Genomic DNA, 16,183 nt, shown 5'->3' with positions numbered 1-16,183 from the left:
TATAATTTTATACAGGAAATATTGGAAAACTTTTACTTTGCCTGAGACAAATGAAAAATTAAATTTGTTAAGTACCTGAGTTTTGTACCTGAAAATCATGTAGGAGTTTTAATAGATTTGATCCTATGCATTCTAGATCTGTTCTGTGCTTGTTTTCTTTCCCTTTAGATTCTTTGTTGAAACATACTTGTTCCTCTTATTTCTTGTACCTTGTTCAATAGACTTTTTGTGTTATTTTAATTCTGAATGTGGCCTTTTTTTTGCTGCTCTATTGAAATAGTGATGTGAATAATGACAAAATAAGAACAAGAAACATGGTGGTGGAATGCTGTCTCTTGTGTGTCTAAATTTTTATTTTAGCTGTAAATTTGATCATGTTCATGACTCTGCTGACTTTGCTCTTTAACCCAACCGCATTTCTTAAACTTACTGATAATTTGTTATTGCTCATCGCCTCCCCTTTGAAAAACCTGTCTTTACTGTGGTTTTGGGAATCTGTATTCTTGAGGATTTTCTCCTTCACTGTCCATTCTGCCTCCTTTGCTCATTTTTCCTTACTGTTCAACTGCTAAATGTTGCTTGGCCCTGAAGGATCAGTTCTTGGTCTTCTTTTTCATTTATATTGACTCGGTGCTCTTATCCATTCTCATGGGGGTTTTTTTGTTGTTGTTGTTATTTACTGATGGAGAAAGTAATTACTTTAGCAAAGTAATGCTCAAAATTCTCCAAGCCAGTCTTCAACAGTACGTGAACCGTGAAATTCCAGATGTTCAAGCTGGGCTAAGAAAAGGCAGAGGAACCAGAGATCAAATTGCCAACATCTGTTGGCTCATCGAAAAAGCAAGAGAGTACCAGAAAAACATCTACTTTTGCTTTATTGACTGCACCAAAGCCTTTGACTCTGTGGATCACAAAAAACTGTGGAAAATTCTTAAGAGATATGGGAATAGCAGACCACCTTACCTGCCTGAGGCTTCCTTGGTAGCTCAGATGGTAAAGAGACCGCCTGCAATGTGGGAGACCTGGGTTCGATCTCTGGGTCAGGAAGATCCCCTGGAGAAGGAAATGGCAACCCACTCCAGTATTCTTGCTTGGAAAATCCCACGGACGGAGGAGCCTGGCGGGCTTGGTGGGCTATATAGTCTGTAGGGCCACAAAGAGTCGGACATGATTGAGCGACTTAACACTTTTTACCTGCCTCCTGAGAAATCTGTATGCAGGTCAAGAAGCATCAGTTAGAACTGGACATGGAAAAACAGACTGTTTCCAAATCGGGAAAGGAGTACGTCAAGGCTGTATATTGTCGCCCTGCTTATTTAACGTACATGCAGAGTACATCGTACAAAATATGCTGGGCTGGATGAAGCACAAGCTGGAATCAAGATTGCCGGGAGAAATATCAATAACCTCAGATATGCAGGTGACACCACTCATGGCAGAAAGTGAAGAACTGAAGAGCCTCTTGATGAAAGTGAAAGAGGAGAGTGAAAAAGTTGGCTTAAAACTCAACATTCAGAAATCTAAGATCATGGCATCTGGTCCCATCACTTCATGGCAAACAGATTCTGAAACAATGGAAACAGAGACTTTATTTTTTGGGGCTCCAAAATCACTGCAGATGGTGACAGCAGCCATGAAATTAAAAGATGCTTGCTCCTTGAAAGAAAAGCTATGACAAACCTAGACAGCATATTAAAAAAGCAGACTTTGCCGATGTAGGTCCGTCTAGTCAAAGCTGTGGTTTTTCCAGTATTTATGTGTCGATGTGAGAGTTGGACTATAAAGAAAGCTGAGCAGTGAAGAATTGATGCTTTTGAACTGTGGTGTTGGAGAAGACCTCTTGAGAGTCGCTTGGACTGCAAGGAGATCAAACTAGTCAGTCCTAAAGGAAATCAATCCTGAATATTCATTGGAATGACTGATGCTGAAGCTGACGCTCCAATATTTTGAGCACCTGATGTGAAGAACTGACTCACTGGAAAAGACCCTGATGCTGGGAAAGATTGAAGGCAGGAGAAGAAGGGGCAGAGGATGAGATGGTTGGATGCCATCACCAACTGAATGGACTTGAGTTTGAGTAAACTTCTGGAGATGGTGATGGACAAGGGAGCCTGGCGTGCTGCAGTCCATGGGTCGCAAAGAGTCAGACACGACTGAGTGACTGAACTGAACTGAACTGATGGAGAATCCCATGGACAGAGGAGCATGGTGGGCTAGAGTCCATAGGGTTGCAAAGTGTCAGACATGACTGAGCAACTAGCACATACACACGATGATGGCTTTAAGACATTTATCGTCTGCTTAGACTTTCTTTTCTAGATTTCATGCTTTTGCTTTATGAATTGGATATCTGATAAACTTCCAGAACTTAGCTCTAAAACTGTGCTCTGCTTCTTCCCTCAAATCTAGTTCACATATAGTCTTTCTAATCTTAGATAATGACTACTCCTTATTTTCTAGTCAAAACCCTTGAAATCATCTTTTTTCTTATGCCCCAATTCATAGAATTTGTCAGCAAATTCTATTCAGTGCACCTTCAAAATGTACCCAGAATCCAGCCCTCTTCTCTTTATGGGATTGTAGCAATTTCTGCGCTTCCACCATTGCCTCTCTGCAATCTGTTATCTACTTGGTTAGCAGTATGATCTTGTTATAGTGTAAGTCAATCTTGTCACTTCTCTGCTCAAAGCACTCTGGTACTTCTATAGCTTCCCAACTCACTTAGTAAAAGCCTGGGTCTTTAAAATGACTTACAAAACAAAATATGTATCCCCTAAATCGAAGCAGTGTTTCTGTGATCTCATCTCCTGGTATGCTGTCACTGTTGACTGGCCACTCTGGCTTCCCCAAAAACATGAAATTCATATTCTTGAATCAAGGTCTTTCTACTTGCAGTTCCCTTTGCTTAAAATTTTATTTTCTGCAGAGAGCTTCATTTCCTTCAAGTCATTTGCTAGATGTCATCATCTGAGTGGGCCTTCTCTGGCCACTGTGTTTAAAATTACAGCCTTCATAAACATGTGAACACACACACACATAGGCACACATATTCTGTCTTCCCACTCCCTCCTTGCTTTATTTTATTCCATAGTACATACTATCACCCAACTATCATATATATATTTCTTTTTTATCTGCTACTCCTGTAAGGACAGAATTGTTTGTTAGTTTAATGCTACATCCCTAATAACTAGAACAGTGCATAATGCATACCTTATGTTCTTAATAAATGGGGTTGAACAAATTGAAACTCGGAATTTATGGGAAAAAATGAAATAGATATACATATACATTTTATACTGTATAGTTTATAATTTTAGAAAACAGTCGTTGTAGGCTTTGGTAAAAGAATTTTGATTATCTGGTCAAGAAATTCCTTTTTATAGTTGTTCGCAAATCTTCGCTTGAGACAAACCCCAGTTCCAGATCATAGGCTACTCCCTCACATGTTAATTCCAATGTGTAACCTGGATATATGGAGAATGAATACTATATAAAAATTGATACTATAAAAAATGTCATAAAATATAGTTGATGTGTTGGGAGATCAAAGAAGGCCCTAATTCATACAAGTACCATGTATGAGTTTGGCAAACTGTGTGTGGTGTGTAATCATTTACTTTTTGCTTAGTTGTAGCCAGATTATCTCTTTATGGTATTTTGGTGTTTTCTTCCCTTAAATCTTCATGGACAATATATAGTCCTCTGACAGTTTTTATTTGAAAGCCTTACATTCATAAAACTAGTGTGGAATTCTGACTCTCAGCATTTAACTGAACTAAGTTATATTAATAATAATTACCAGACATTTTAAGAAATGATGATTTTTTGTTGTTAAAGACTATCTCATCAAGAAAAGAAGAAAGCTCTGAACAGGAAGAATTTTAAGAAATGATTGTGTGAAAATTTCCAAAACTGTATTGTAAACTATAATAATGTAATTTGCTTTTATTAATAAAGGTTAAATATGAGTGCTTGGCAGAGGAGATCAAAATAGGAGATTATTACCTGAGATTACTATTGGAGGAAGATGAGAATGAAGACAGTGGATCAATTAAGCGATCGTAAGCTACTCTTCATATCGTTATATTTGTTTTCACTGTTAGTCTCATGGTTAATTCTATTATGAATTTTTTTTTTAATCTAGGTATGAATTTTTCAATGAACTTTATCATCGTTTCCTACTCACCCCAAAAGTAAACATGAAGTGTTTATGTTTACAAGCCCTTGCTATTGTTTATGGCAGATGTCATGAAGAAATAGGACCTTTTACAGATACAAGATATATCATTGGAATGTTAGAAAGGGTAAGGATGTCAGTAAAAGAAACTGCTATTTGATAATGTCACTGGAGTATATGTTAAATTTTCAGAACTAAAGTACTATTTGATCACATTGCTGCCAGAACTTTCTACCTGAGTTTTTCTGTTGTTTATATTATACTTATTTAAATATAAGTTAGGAAAACAGGGAAATAACTAATGGGTTAGCATTTGTCCATGTCAGTTTATTTTTTTAGTTGCTACTTGTGAACTTTAGTGACCTATTTGCCAATCTTTAAGTATGGATGAATTGGACAGGTGTATAAAAGAAATAGTGACTTTCAGAGTTGAATATTCTTTTGAAATGGACATTTTGGAAGAATCTTAAATGATGCTAGCATACTAAGCTTCAAAGTGTAAAAATAGTAAAACTTTTAGAAAGGGAACCTTGAGTTAGCATAGTTTAGGAGTGTTTTTTTTTTTTTTTTAAATTTAATAAAGTTTGTTTAACATTTGAGCAAGGTGAGACGAGAACAAACTGACGTATTCATCCATTATACAGCTCAAATTTGAGCATTACTTACCTCTTACAGTTTATACATCTTATTCTTTCGTTTTGTGTTTGCATTCCTTTTAACAATTTAAATTTCAGTGTTTCAGCCTTAGAATCATTTCACCAGTTTTTAAAATGGTCGTTGGTGCTTGCTATAATTGCCTTAACTCTCAGCCATACTTTGTGGGATAGAAAACTGGTTCTGAGTAAGTTCAGAGAACAGACCCAGGAAATAACCAGATGAAAATTCTTTATTTCACTGTTACACCAGATTTCACAATTGAATTCTAATTCACTCTTATTCGAGTGAACCTGAGTACTTGTGACATAGCATTTGTGTTTTAGGCAGATAAATTTTTTCTTATTGTGTTCATGATTATGTGATTTATGTGAAATATCACTAATCAGTTCTTTATAATTTTTACTTGAGAGTATCATTTGGGCCAATTTTTTCATTTATTTCAGTTTTTAATGTGCATTCTTAAAGGCTATGTATTAATCTGTTTATGACTTAAAGTATCTGCCTTTCTAGAGAAATTAGACATGTTTTATAAAGTTACAAAAAATGTAAGACATTGAGAAATTGCAGTTATTGACAGTCTTCTCTGATATTCTTTGTTTGCAGGATGACATTATTTCTTTTTGGCTGTTGGTTGGCTTTGTCCAGTGATGATAATGTCTTAATCTGTGTTTGTATTTATTCACTTCTGACTAAATTCTTGTTTATTTCAATAGTGTACAGATAAACTTGAACGGGATAGGTTGATCCTCTTCCTTAACAAGTTGATCCTTAATAAGGTACAGTATTTTGCATAATATGCTGCTGTTTCCAAGTTAAGTCACACATATGTAAAGAAGAGAAATGATTACCGTGTGGATTAATTATCAATACGTGGTTCTTGTCTAATTTTCTCTTTTTAGATCAGGAAACTCTGTGTGCACTCAACTCTTGAAGGGAAAAGTTCTTGCCAGATGTTCATTTTTTTTTTTTTTAGTTGACACTGATTTGCTTAATTTCATTCTCATTTTTAGTAAATAATGCAGATGTTTTTCAATGAAATAAAATAAGTTCTATGAAAATTTAATTTCAATTATAATCTCTTCCTAACTTCTAAGAAATTATCAGTTTTATCTTGCTTACAAAAACAAACAGGAATTAAATTTTTTTAATATACTAGATTCTACTTCTAATTATAGATTAATCTATTTATTAACAAAAAGATATTGGAAAGATGGAGGATAACTACAGAACCAGAGTTTATTCCATCCAGTCTTTAATTTATTTTTGTTTTGCTCAGAACATATTTAAGTAAAAATTCTTTATGTGAACTCTCTGTAATATTGTTTGGCCTTTTTAACTTTTATCTAAATTGATACTCCTTGAACACAAAATTCTGAAAATACTGAGTAATACCATTTATATGTTAGTTTTTCCAAAGAGATTCCACATATTCCACATATATATTCCATATATTCCACATAAAAGGGTCTCTTCTTTGAGAACCTTTTAGGTAGTCATATCTGTTGGAGAGAAAGATTTTGAATTGTGTAAACATGTTTCTGTGTTTCAGAAAAATGTTAAGGACCTGATGGATTCAAATGGAATTAGAATCCTTGTGGATTTGCTTACCCTTGCACACCTCCATGTAAGCCGAGCTACAGTACCACTGCAGGTACGCATGCTTATATAGATTTCATAAGTTTAACCTTCTTTGAATATGAATTTAGCATCAAAAGAATCATGACCTCAGATCAAAAGAATCTGGGACAACATTAAACTACTACCTGCATTCACATTATAGGGGTCCCAGAAGGAGAAGAGAGTGAGTAAAAGGACCCGAGAAAATATTTGAAAAGATAATAGCTGAGAGCTTCCCTAACATGAGGGCTTCCCTGGTGACTCAGAGGGTAAAGAATCCACTTGCAATATGGGAGACCTAGGTTCAGTCCATGGAGAAGGGAATGGCAAGCAACTCAAGTATTCTTGCCATGAGAATTCCGTGGACAGAGTCGCCTGCTGGGCTACAGTCCATGGGGTCACGAAGAGTCAAATATGACTGAGCAACTTATGCTTACCCTAACGTGGGAAGGGAAGTAGTTAACCAAGTCCAGGAGGCACAGAGAGTCCCAGGCAGGATAAACCCAAGGAGGAACATACAAAACACATAGTAACCAAACTGACAAAAACTAAAGATAAAGGTAAAATATTAAAAGCAACAAGGGAAAAATGAGAACATGCAAGAGAACTCCCATCAGGCTATCAGCTCATTTCTCAGCAGAAACTCTTCAGGCCAGAAGGGAATGGCATGATATATTTAAAGTGACGAAAAGGAAGAACCTGCAACATTGCTGGGTGGAATATTTACCCAGCAAGACTCTCCTTCAGATTTGATGAATCAGAAAATTTCTAGACAAGCCAAAAGTTAAGAGAATTCAGCTTTACAACAAATGCTAAAGAAACTTCTCTAGGCAGGAAACAAGAGAAGGAAAAAACCTACTTACAGAAAGTAAACCCAAAACAACTAAGAAAATAACAGGATCATACATATTGATGATTAACCTTCAATGTAAATGGATTAAATGCACCAAGCAAAAGACATAGACTGGCTGAGCAGATGAAAACGTGCATATATGCACTGCCACTTACCATATCACTCTGCGTGAATCCCCCCCAAATTGTATGCAATTATTTTATATTGTTAGGTTAATCATGTTTTCATTATGGCTTGCAGTTGTAATTACCTATGATTATGTAACTATTACTCAGTACCATTGTCTGATGATTAGTTAGCAGAAAAATAATAGAACTCTGTATCATCAAAACTACAATTTAACTGAAAGACTTCTTCTAATACCTAACTTAAGAGAAAGGATCTATACTTATCTCATTGGTGATATTTTTAGTGTTAATGTTAAATTTTTGTTTAATCTTTGAGGAGGTGAGTAGAATTGTGTACAAAGTGCTATTTCAGTATTCAGTTCAGTTCAGTCGCTCAGTCGTGTCTGACCCTTTGGGACCCCATGAACCGCAGCATGCCAGGCCTCCCTGTCCATCACCAACTCCCAGAGTCCACCCACCCAAACCCATGTCCATCGAGTCGATGATGCCTTCCAATCATCTCATCCTCTGTCATCCCCTTCTCCTGCCCTCAATCTTGCCCAGCATCAGGGTCTTTTCCAGGGAGTCAGCTCTTCACATGAGGTGGCCAAAGGACTGGAGTTTCGCTTCGACATCAGTCCTTCCAAAGAACATCCAGGACTGATCTCCTTTAGGATGCACTAGTTGGATCTCCTTGCAGTCCAAGGGACTCTCAAGAGTCTTCTCCAACACCACAGTTCAAAAGCATCAATTCTTCGGTGCTCAGCCTTCTTCACAGTCCAACTCTCACATCCATACATGACCACTGGAAAAACCATAGCCTTGACTAGACAGACCTTTGTTGGCAAAGTAATGTCTCTGCTTTTGAATATGCTATCTAGGTTGGTCATAACTTTCCTTCCAAGGAGTTAGTGTCTTTTAATTTCATGGCTGCAGTCACCATCTGCAGTGATTTTGGAGCCCCCAAAATAAAGTCAGCCACTGTTTCCACTGTTTCCCCATCTGTTTGCCATGAAGTGATAGGACCGGGTGCCATGATCTTAGTTTTCTGAATGTTGAGCTTTAAGCCAACTTTTTCACTCTCCTCTTTCACTTTCATCAAGAGGCTTTTGAGTTCCTGTTCACTTTCTGCCATAAGGGTGGTGTCATCTGCATATCTGAGGTTATTGATATTTCTCCGGGAAATCTTGATTCCAGCTTGTGCTTCTTCCAGCCCAGCGTTTCTCATGATGTACTCTGCGTAGAAGTTAAATAAGCAGGGTGACAATATACAGCCTTGACGTACTCCTTTCCCAATTTGGAACCAGTCTGTTGTTCCATGTCCAGTTCTAACTGTTGCTTCCTGACCTGCATACAGGTTTCTCAAGAGGCAGGTCAGGTGGTCTAGTATTCCTGTCTCTTTCAGAATTTTCCAGTTTATTGTGATCTACACAGTCAAAGGCTTGGGCATGGTCAATAAAGCAGAAATAGCATTTTTTATTATTGGGTACAAGTAATAGTAATTATAACACTTGGATTACAAATGTACGGAAATACCAGACCACCTGACCTGCCTCTTGAGAAACCTATATGCAGGTCAGGAAGCAACAGTTAGAACTGGACATGGAACAACAGACTGGTTCCAAATAGGAAAAGGAGTACATCAAGGCTGTATATTGTCACCCTGCTTATTTAACTTCTACGCAGAATACATCATGAGAAACGCTGGGCTGGAAGAAGCACAAGCTGGAATCAAGATTTCCCGGAGAAATATCAATAACCTCAAATATGCAGATGACACCACCCTTATGGCAGAAAGTGAACAGGAACTCAAAAGCCTCTTGATGAAAGTGAAAGTGGAGAGTGAAAAAGTTGGCTTAAAGCTCAACATTCAGAAAACTAAGATCATGGCACCCGGTCCTATCACTTCATGGCAAACAGATGGGGAAACAGTGGAAACAGTGGCTGACTTTATTTTGGGGGCTCCAAAATCACTGCAGATGGTGACTGCAGCCATGAAATTAAAAGACACTAACTCCTTGGAAGGAAAGTTATGACCAACCTAGATAGCATATTCAAAAGCAGAGACATTACTTTGCCAACAAAGGTCTGTCTAGTCAAGGCTATGGTTTTTCCAGTGGTCATGTATGGATGTGAGAGTTGGACTGTGAAGAAGGCTGAGCACCGAAGAATTGATGCTTTTGAACTGTGGTGTTGGAGAAGACTCTTGAGAGTCCCTTGGACTGCAAGGAGATCCAACTAGTGCATCCTAAAGGAGATCAGTCCTGGGTGTTCATTGGAAGGACTGATGCTGAAGCTCAAACTCCAATACTTTGGCCACCTCATGCGAAGAGTTGACTCATTGGAAAAGACCCTGATGCTGGGCAAGATTGAGGGCAGGAGGAGAAGGGGATGACAGAGGATGAGATGGTTGGATGGCATCACTGACTCGATGGACATGAATTTGGGTAAACTCCATGAGTTGGTGATATACAGGGAAGCCTGGTGTGCTGCGATTCATGGGGTCGCAAAGAGTAGGACAGTACTGAGTGACTGGACTGAACTAAGGTACTGTTATTATACACAATATAATAAATCTCTAAATCCCATAACAGCCCTCCCAGTTTACAGATGAGATAAAGGAACTACAGAGAGGCTAAGTATATTGTCCAAGATCACCTAATTATGGACAGAGCCAGAGTTAGAAGCCAGAATCTATGTTCTTAACTACTTTCCTATACCTCTATGTAAATCTAACTGAAAGCTGATAGTAATCAGGGTATTTAAATCATGTTTTAATAAAATATACTAAGTACATAAAAATTTTGTCCTAGATTGTCATAAACAGTGGTATATGAAATTGAAAGAATTATCTGTCATGAGGGTAGTAGGTTGAAAGTAACTATTTAAAAAAGCTGAATATCTTCCTGTGTAACTATTTGACCTCAGGTGTTTATTGAAATTTTCAGTTGTTGTAAATTTTTCCCTCAAAAAAACTTTAATATTTTAAGCATTGTATTTTTGGTTATTGGCCTGTGTTTGATTATATAGCTATTTGCAGTATTTGCTGCTAAAATTTTAGTGTCTGATAATTTATTACTGGGCTTCCTTGGTGGCTCAGATGGGTGAGAAGCTTCCTGCAAAGCAGGAGACCTAGGTTTGATCCCTAGATCAGGAAGATCCTCTGGAGAAGGGAATTGCTACCCACTTCAGTATTCTTGTCTGGAGAATTCCAAGGACAGAGAAGCCTAGTGGGCTACAGTCCATGGGTTCGCAAACCGTCAGACACTACGGAGCGACTAACACTTACTAATCAGGCATATAGATGTCTTTGAATTTAGCTTAGATTGCCAAGTGAATCGGAGAAGGCAGTGGCACTCCACTCCAGTACTCTTGCCTGGAAAATCCCATGGACAGAGGAGCCTGGCAGGCTGCAGTCCATGGGGTTGCTAGGAGTTGGACATGACTGAGCGACTTCACTTTTCACTTTCATGCACTGGAGAAGGAAATGGCAACCCACTCCAGTGTTCTTGCCTGGAGAATCCCAGGGACGGGGGAGCCTGGTGGGCTGCCATCTGTGGGATCGCACAGAGTCGGACACGACTGAAGTGACTTAGCTTAGCTAGCCAAGTGAATTTAGGAAACTGTTTACTTCATATGCATAATAACAAGTAGCATTTTAGTACTGTTAGGTGTCTAATTCTCAACTGTTAAAATCAGGTAATTTAAATTTTAGGTGGATTTCTAAAGACATATAAACTCAAGAAACTAGTGCTGTTTAACTTTTTATGATATCTGTCCCCTTAGACTTCTGCCTTGAAAAATAACTAAATCCTTTTAAAACTTAGAGCAATGTGATTGAAGCTGCTCCAGATATGAAGAGAGAGAGTGAAAAGGAATGGTACTTTGGCAATGCAGACAAAGAAAGGAGTGGGCCATATGGATTTCATGAGGTATGTGTTTCAGAGAAACTTTTCATGGAAGTCTTAGCCTTTTTAATGTCCTCCTGTTTAGCACATATAGAGATGTTTAGTATTTTAAATCTGTGATTTAATTTGCTATCATCAGTTCCAAGGACTTCATTTCAATTTGAAAGACTCACATATCTAGACACACACACACACACACAACCATGTCTTTAATTCTTAGTTTTAAAAGCTGTTGGGACTTCCATAGTGGTTCAGTGATTAGGATTCCATGCTTCCACTGTAGGGGACCCAGGTTTGATCCTTGGTGTGGGAACTTAAGTTCCCCTGTGCTATGGCATGATCAATGAATCAATAAATAAAACTATTTCAAGAGGAATGCATCCTCAGAATGCAATTAAACACTTTAAAAGCCATTGTCATGGCATCCCTAATAATTATTAGGGAAATAGAAACAAAACTCAATGAGATACCACCTCACATCAGTCAGAATGACCATCATTAAAAACTCTACAAATAACAGATGCTGGAGAGGGTGTGGAGAAAAGGGACCCCCTCCTACACTGTTGATGGGACTGTAAACTGGTCCAGCCACTGTAGAAAACAGTATGGAGGTTCCTCAAAAAACTAAAAATAGAGTTGCCATATGATCTAGCAGTCTCACTCCTGGGCATATGTCCAAACAAAACTGTAATTCAAAAGGTACATGCACCTGTATGTTCATAGCATCGCTATTCACAGTAACCAAGACGTGCAAATAACCTAAATGTCTGTTGACAGATGGGTGGATAAAAAACAACACATGCAACACATGGTACCTAAATACAGTGGAATACTACTCAACCACAACAGAGAATGAAATAATGCCATCTGTAGGAACATGGGTGCAACCAGAGATTATCACACTAAGTGAAGTACGTCAGAAAGAGATACTGTATATCACTTATATGTGGAATCTCAAATACGACACGAATGAACTTATACATGAAACCTAAACAGACTCAGAGACTTGTGGTTGCCAAGGAGGGAAAAAAGTCGGGGAGGGATGGATTGGGAGTTTGGAGTTAGCAGATGCAAGCTAGTATATATATAATAGAATGAATAAACAGCAAGGTCTTACTGTATAGCACAGGGAACTATGTTCAAGATCCTGTGACGAACCATAATGGAAAAGTATATGTGTGCAATAGAATGTACTTTGCTGTATAGCAGAAATTAACGTTTTAAACCAAGTATACCTCAATAAAAAATTATTAAGAAAATAAAAATTATAAAGTTTTGAGGTAGTGCTCAGATTTTTCATGACTTTTATATAACAATAGCTATCTTAATAATTATGTTAAACAGTAATGCTTCTTTATGGTATGAACAGGTAGGTTTTAATATGCAGTCTTAAAGTCATTGAAAATTGCATATCCAGTTCAATAGCAATTTCCATCTGAACATCTGGTGATGTTTGGTCCTTCCCTCTCTCTCTCTTTTTGTTTCTTGCTGCTGCACCGCGTCTTTGTTTCTATGCCAGGCTTTCTCTCATTGCGGCAAGTGCAGGCCACTCTCTAGTTGTGGTGCATGGGCTTCTCAGTGTAGTGGCTTCTCTTGTGGAGCATGGGCTCTCGGGTGCGTGGGCTCCAGTAATTGCAGTACGTGGGCTCAATAGTTGTGATATGCAGGCTTTTAGTGCACGTGGGCTTCAGTAGTTTTGGCACACGGACTTAGTTACCCTGTGGCTTGTAACTTTCCTGGACTAGGGATCGAACCCATGTTCCCTGGATTGGCAGGAGGATTCTTTACCACTGGGCCACCTGCCCTGCAGGGAAGTCCTGCCCTCCCAGTCTTGACTTCCAGGCTAAGTTGGCATTTAGTCAAAGATAGTTTTATAGAAGACCAGGCCTTCTGCTTATATGTAATTTGTTTGTTTATACTCTGCCTATGGTTTTTATTATTTCGTATGTTTCTAATGCTCTGCAGTTTAACCAACTAAATGGTTATTTTCTAATATTAAACAAATTTGAGTGCCTGAAGGCCTGCCAACAAAATCTATTGTTTTCTAATAGTGAATTTGCACATACATTTCATAGCTTTATATTTTCTGTGAAATAGAAAACATTAGCAAACTTCATTTTGTTTGGTCTGCTTGTAATAATGATGCCTTTGATTCATTTAGATGCAAGAATTGTGGACCAAAGGAATGTTAAATGCAAAAACCAGATGCTGGGCTCAAGGCATGGATGGATGGCGACCGCTTCAGGCAATACCCCAGCTTAAGTGGTGTCTCTTAGCCAGTGGACAGGCTGTACTAAATGAAACTGACCTTGCCACCCTTATATTGAACATGTTGATCACAATGTGTGGATATTTTCCAAGCAGGTAAAATGTAACTGAATATTTCCATGGTTAACAGGGACTCTAAAACATGTTGTGTCCCTCATTTTTATAAATGTTTTCTAAGGCATTGTATTTTTCTAGTGACTTAGAGCAAAGGTTTTCCATTTGTGACTTTTTGAGGGAATGCTGTTTTGAATTTTGGAGCTTCTTGAAATGATATAATGAAATAATCTGCAAATTTTATTGATAGGGTAGCTAAAAAGCAACTTCGTCTGGGAAGCTTCAAATAATCTTTAAAAATTGAGGTTTACTAGCTGTTCTCTATCAACAGTACAAGTTGTCATATTCATGTGATTGGGGTAGGAACATTTTGAAATAAACACTGTAGTTCATAATAGTGAGTGCCTAGTGCCTGCTCCTGATCTGTCAGGTTAGTCTCTCCTGGTTTAAGAACCTGAGTCTAGGCCCATATCTTGCCGCACTTGACTAGTGAAGGTATCCAGTGATAGTCATAATCGTAACCCTTGCATAGAACTTTTCAATTTTTATCAAACTTGAATATATATCATCTTGTTTTGTTACTATAATAAAGATATTTTGTCATGGAATTTACTGATTAGTTGTTGATCTTATAGTACTTGAGACTTTCATAATTCCAGTTCTCTAAAATATGAATTCAGGTCAAGCTTAAAAACATAGTTAGTATTCAGAAGTAATGTAGCATAAAAATTAAGGCCTTATCTGGAAAATACTGAGTAGTTAAAGTTTAAATTTATGTGAAAAGGTTTGATATGCCCTTTGGGGGTAATATCCACTGACAGTGTTTTGGACAACATCAAGTTTAATCAGTTAAATAGTAAATAAGAACCTCTGGCTGTTTTAGGGTACTGTTTTTCGAGGAAATCTTATGGAAGGAAATGAAATCCTATTAAGCAGTCAAATAGATTTAAACTAAAATACCTAATCATGTTCCCAGCTGTATGAGAGCTTAGTCTTCATTAACAAAAACATAAGGTAACATGCTTCATGCCTAGTAGAATGCCACATTCTCTGAACATACAAATTTTAATAAAGGTATTAAATTAAATATTAACCGTAGAAAATATTTTTCTAGGGATCAAGATAATGCCATCATTCGGCCTTTACCCAGAGTGAAAAGATTATTGTCAGACAATGCTTGCCTTCCCCATATTATTCAGGTAAGTTACTTTTATGTAATAAACTAGGAATAATATTTTCAGAATCGTTTTCCCTTATTTAACTGTATTGTGAGCACCAGTCTTTGTTTTATTGTAGTCTGTTCCATTTTCAAAAAACATGAATTACTGTGGAAGGGTGTACATCCAAGAACCTAGAATTGGGAAGCCTCCAGGCTCCAAAATTTTCTCAAGATGTTTTTTTTATTATCTGTTTTTAAAAATCCCAACAACATAATAACAGAAAGGTGACATGCTCAAGTGTATGGTGCATGATGGTGTTTTTAGGGGTACTGTTTTAGGGAAGCATACAGCAGGCCACAGATGTAGACGTGCTGGATTATATCTCAAGACATGGATGCAGCAGTCTTGTCAGCATTTTGAGTCTTCTTAGTTATATGTTTCCATGGATCTCAGCTGATCCAGAGTATTGAGTTGAAATTATACTGGATGTACTAAAGTATCTTTTATTTATTCCTTATTGTTATTCTACTCTGTGGGAAGTAAGCTGCCTAAACTCAAGATGAGCCCCAACTAAGTCAGTTCCTTGAGATTTCAGGTCATTGTTTTCCCTATCTATTGATTATTCTATTGTCAGATCTAATTTTTTATATTAACCACACATTTTGTGACTTTAAAATATGTCAGTAACTTGTGCAGTTTGTATCTTTCAGTTGTACTTTGGTGTGAGAAGGGAGAGGAGAGTTACTCAGTATCATTTTATGTTCACAGATACATAATAGGTGCCTGTGAAAGTCACTGGTAATGAAAAAAAACTTGGAATATGACAGTGGCAGGGCCCTATCAACTTTAAAAAAAATCTTCCCCAACTTCTGTTGTTTAAGCTTGCCAGCTTTTCAGTGTTCGTGTACTCTTCTGAAGAGCACTGCAGTTACTTCTTGCAGCTACTACCACCCTAGCCTAGATGTCTCTGTAGCTGCACATGTGACATGGTACAGGAGAAGGGTTTGTTTTCCATCCTGGCCTCTCTCCTCATGTAGATAAAGGACCGTGCCTAAAACATCTGCCTCTGCCAAACATTTTCCAATACTTACAAACTGAGAGAAAAGAAGTAGATGTAAACAAGGTTGAATTTCGGGCCAGGAAGGATTGACTGAAAAACAAATTTTAAGAGATGTGGTCAGCGTACCATGAAGTTTTGAGGGGAAGATATATTTTAATTAACCAAAAGTTCTTGGTAATATCTGAACAAGTATCAATAGAATGATAGAAGAAATTTATTGATAAACCTAGCTGCTTTTAAGCAGTTTGTGCCTCCTGTATTTTTTTATACCGTTAAAATAAAAAAGTTTCTTAGAAGCTGTTTTTGTTTTCACTTAATT

The 16,183-nt window shown here is 37.6% G+C and overlaps 1 protein-coding gene across 1 annotated transcript in view; it reads left to right on the top strand.

The window, feature by feature from the left end:
- DNAJC13 (DnaJ (Hsp40) homolog, subfamily C, member 13) overlaps positions 1-16,183 on the top strand; it is a 163,408-nt gene that overhangs the window by 89,450 nt on the left and 57,775 nt on the right. Inside the window, exons 23-29 of the mRNA XM_010839582.1 lie at positions 3,961-4,064; positions 4,148-4,307; positions 5,551-5,613; positions 6,387-6,488; positions 11,242-11,346; positions 13,484-13,686; positions 14,759-14,843. Of these exons, the coding sequence (XP_010837884.1) occupies positions 3,961-4,064; positions 4,148-4,307; positions 5,551-5,613; positions 6,387-6,488; positions 11,242-11,346; positions 13,484-13,686; positions 14,759-14,843 (822 nt within the window). The remainder of the gene's footprint in view (positions 1-3,960; positions 4,065-4,147; positions 4,308-5,550; positions 5,614-6,386; positions 6,489-11,241; positions 11,347-13,483; positions 13,687-14,758; positions 14,844-16,183) is intronic.

The sequence above is a fragment of the Bison bison genome, unplaced genomic scaffold, assembly GCF_000754665.1.
Source record: "Bison bison bison isolate TAMUID 2011002044 unplaced genomic scaffold, Bison_UMD1.0 scf7180017864119, whole genome shotgun sequence".
Classification (NCBI taxonomy): Eukaryota; Metazoa; Chordata; class Mammalia; order Artiodactyla; family Bovidae; genus Bison; species Bison bison.
The sequence above is the reverse complement of the archived record's forward strand: the minus strand, read 5'-3'. Positions and strand labels throughout refer to the sequence as shown.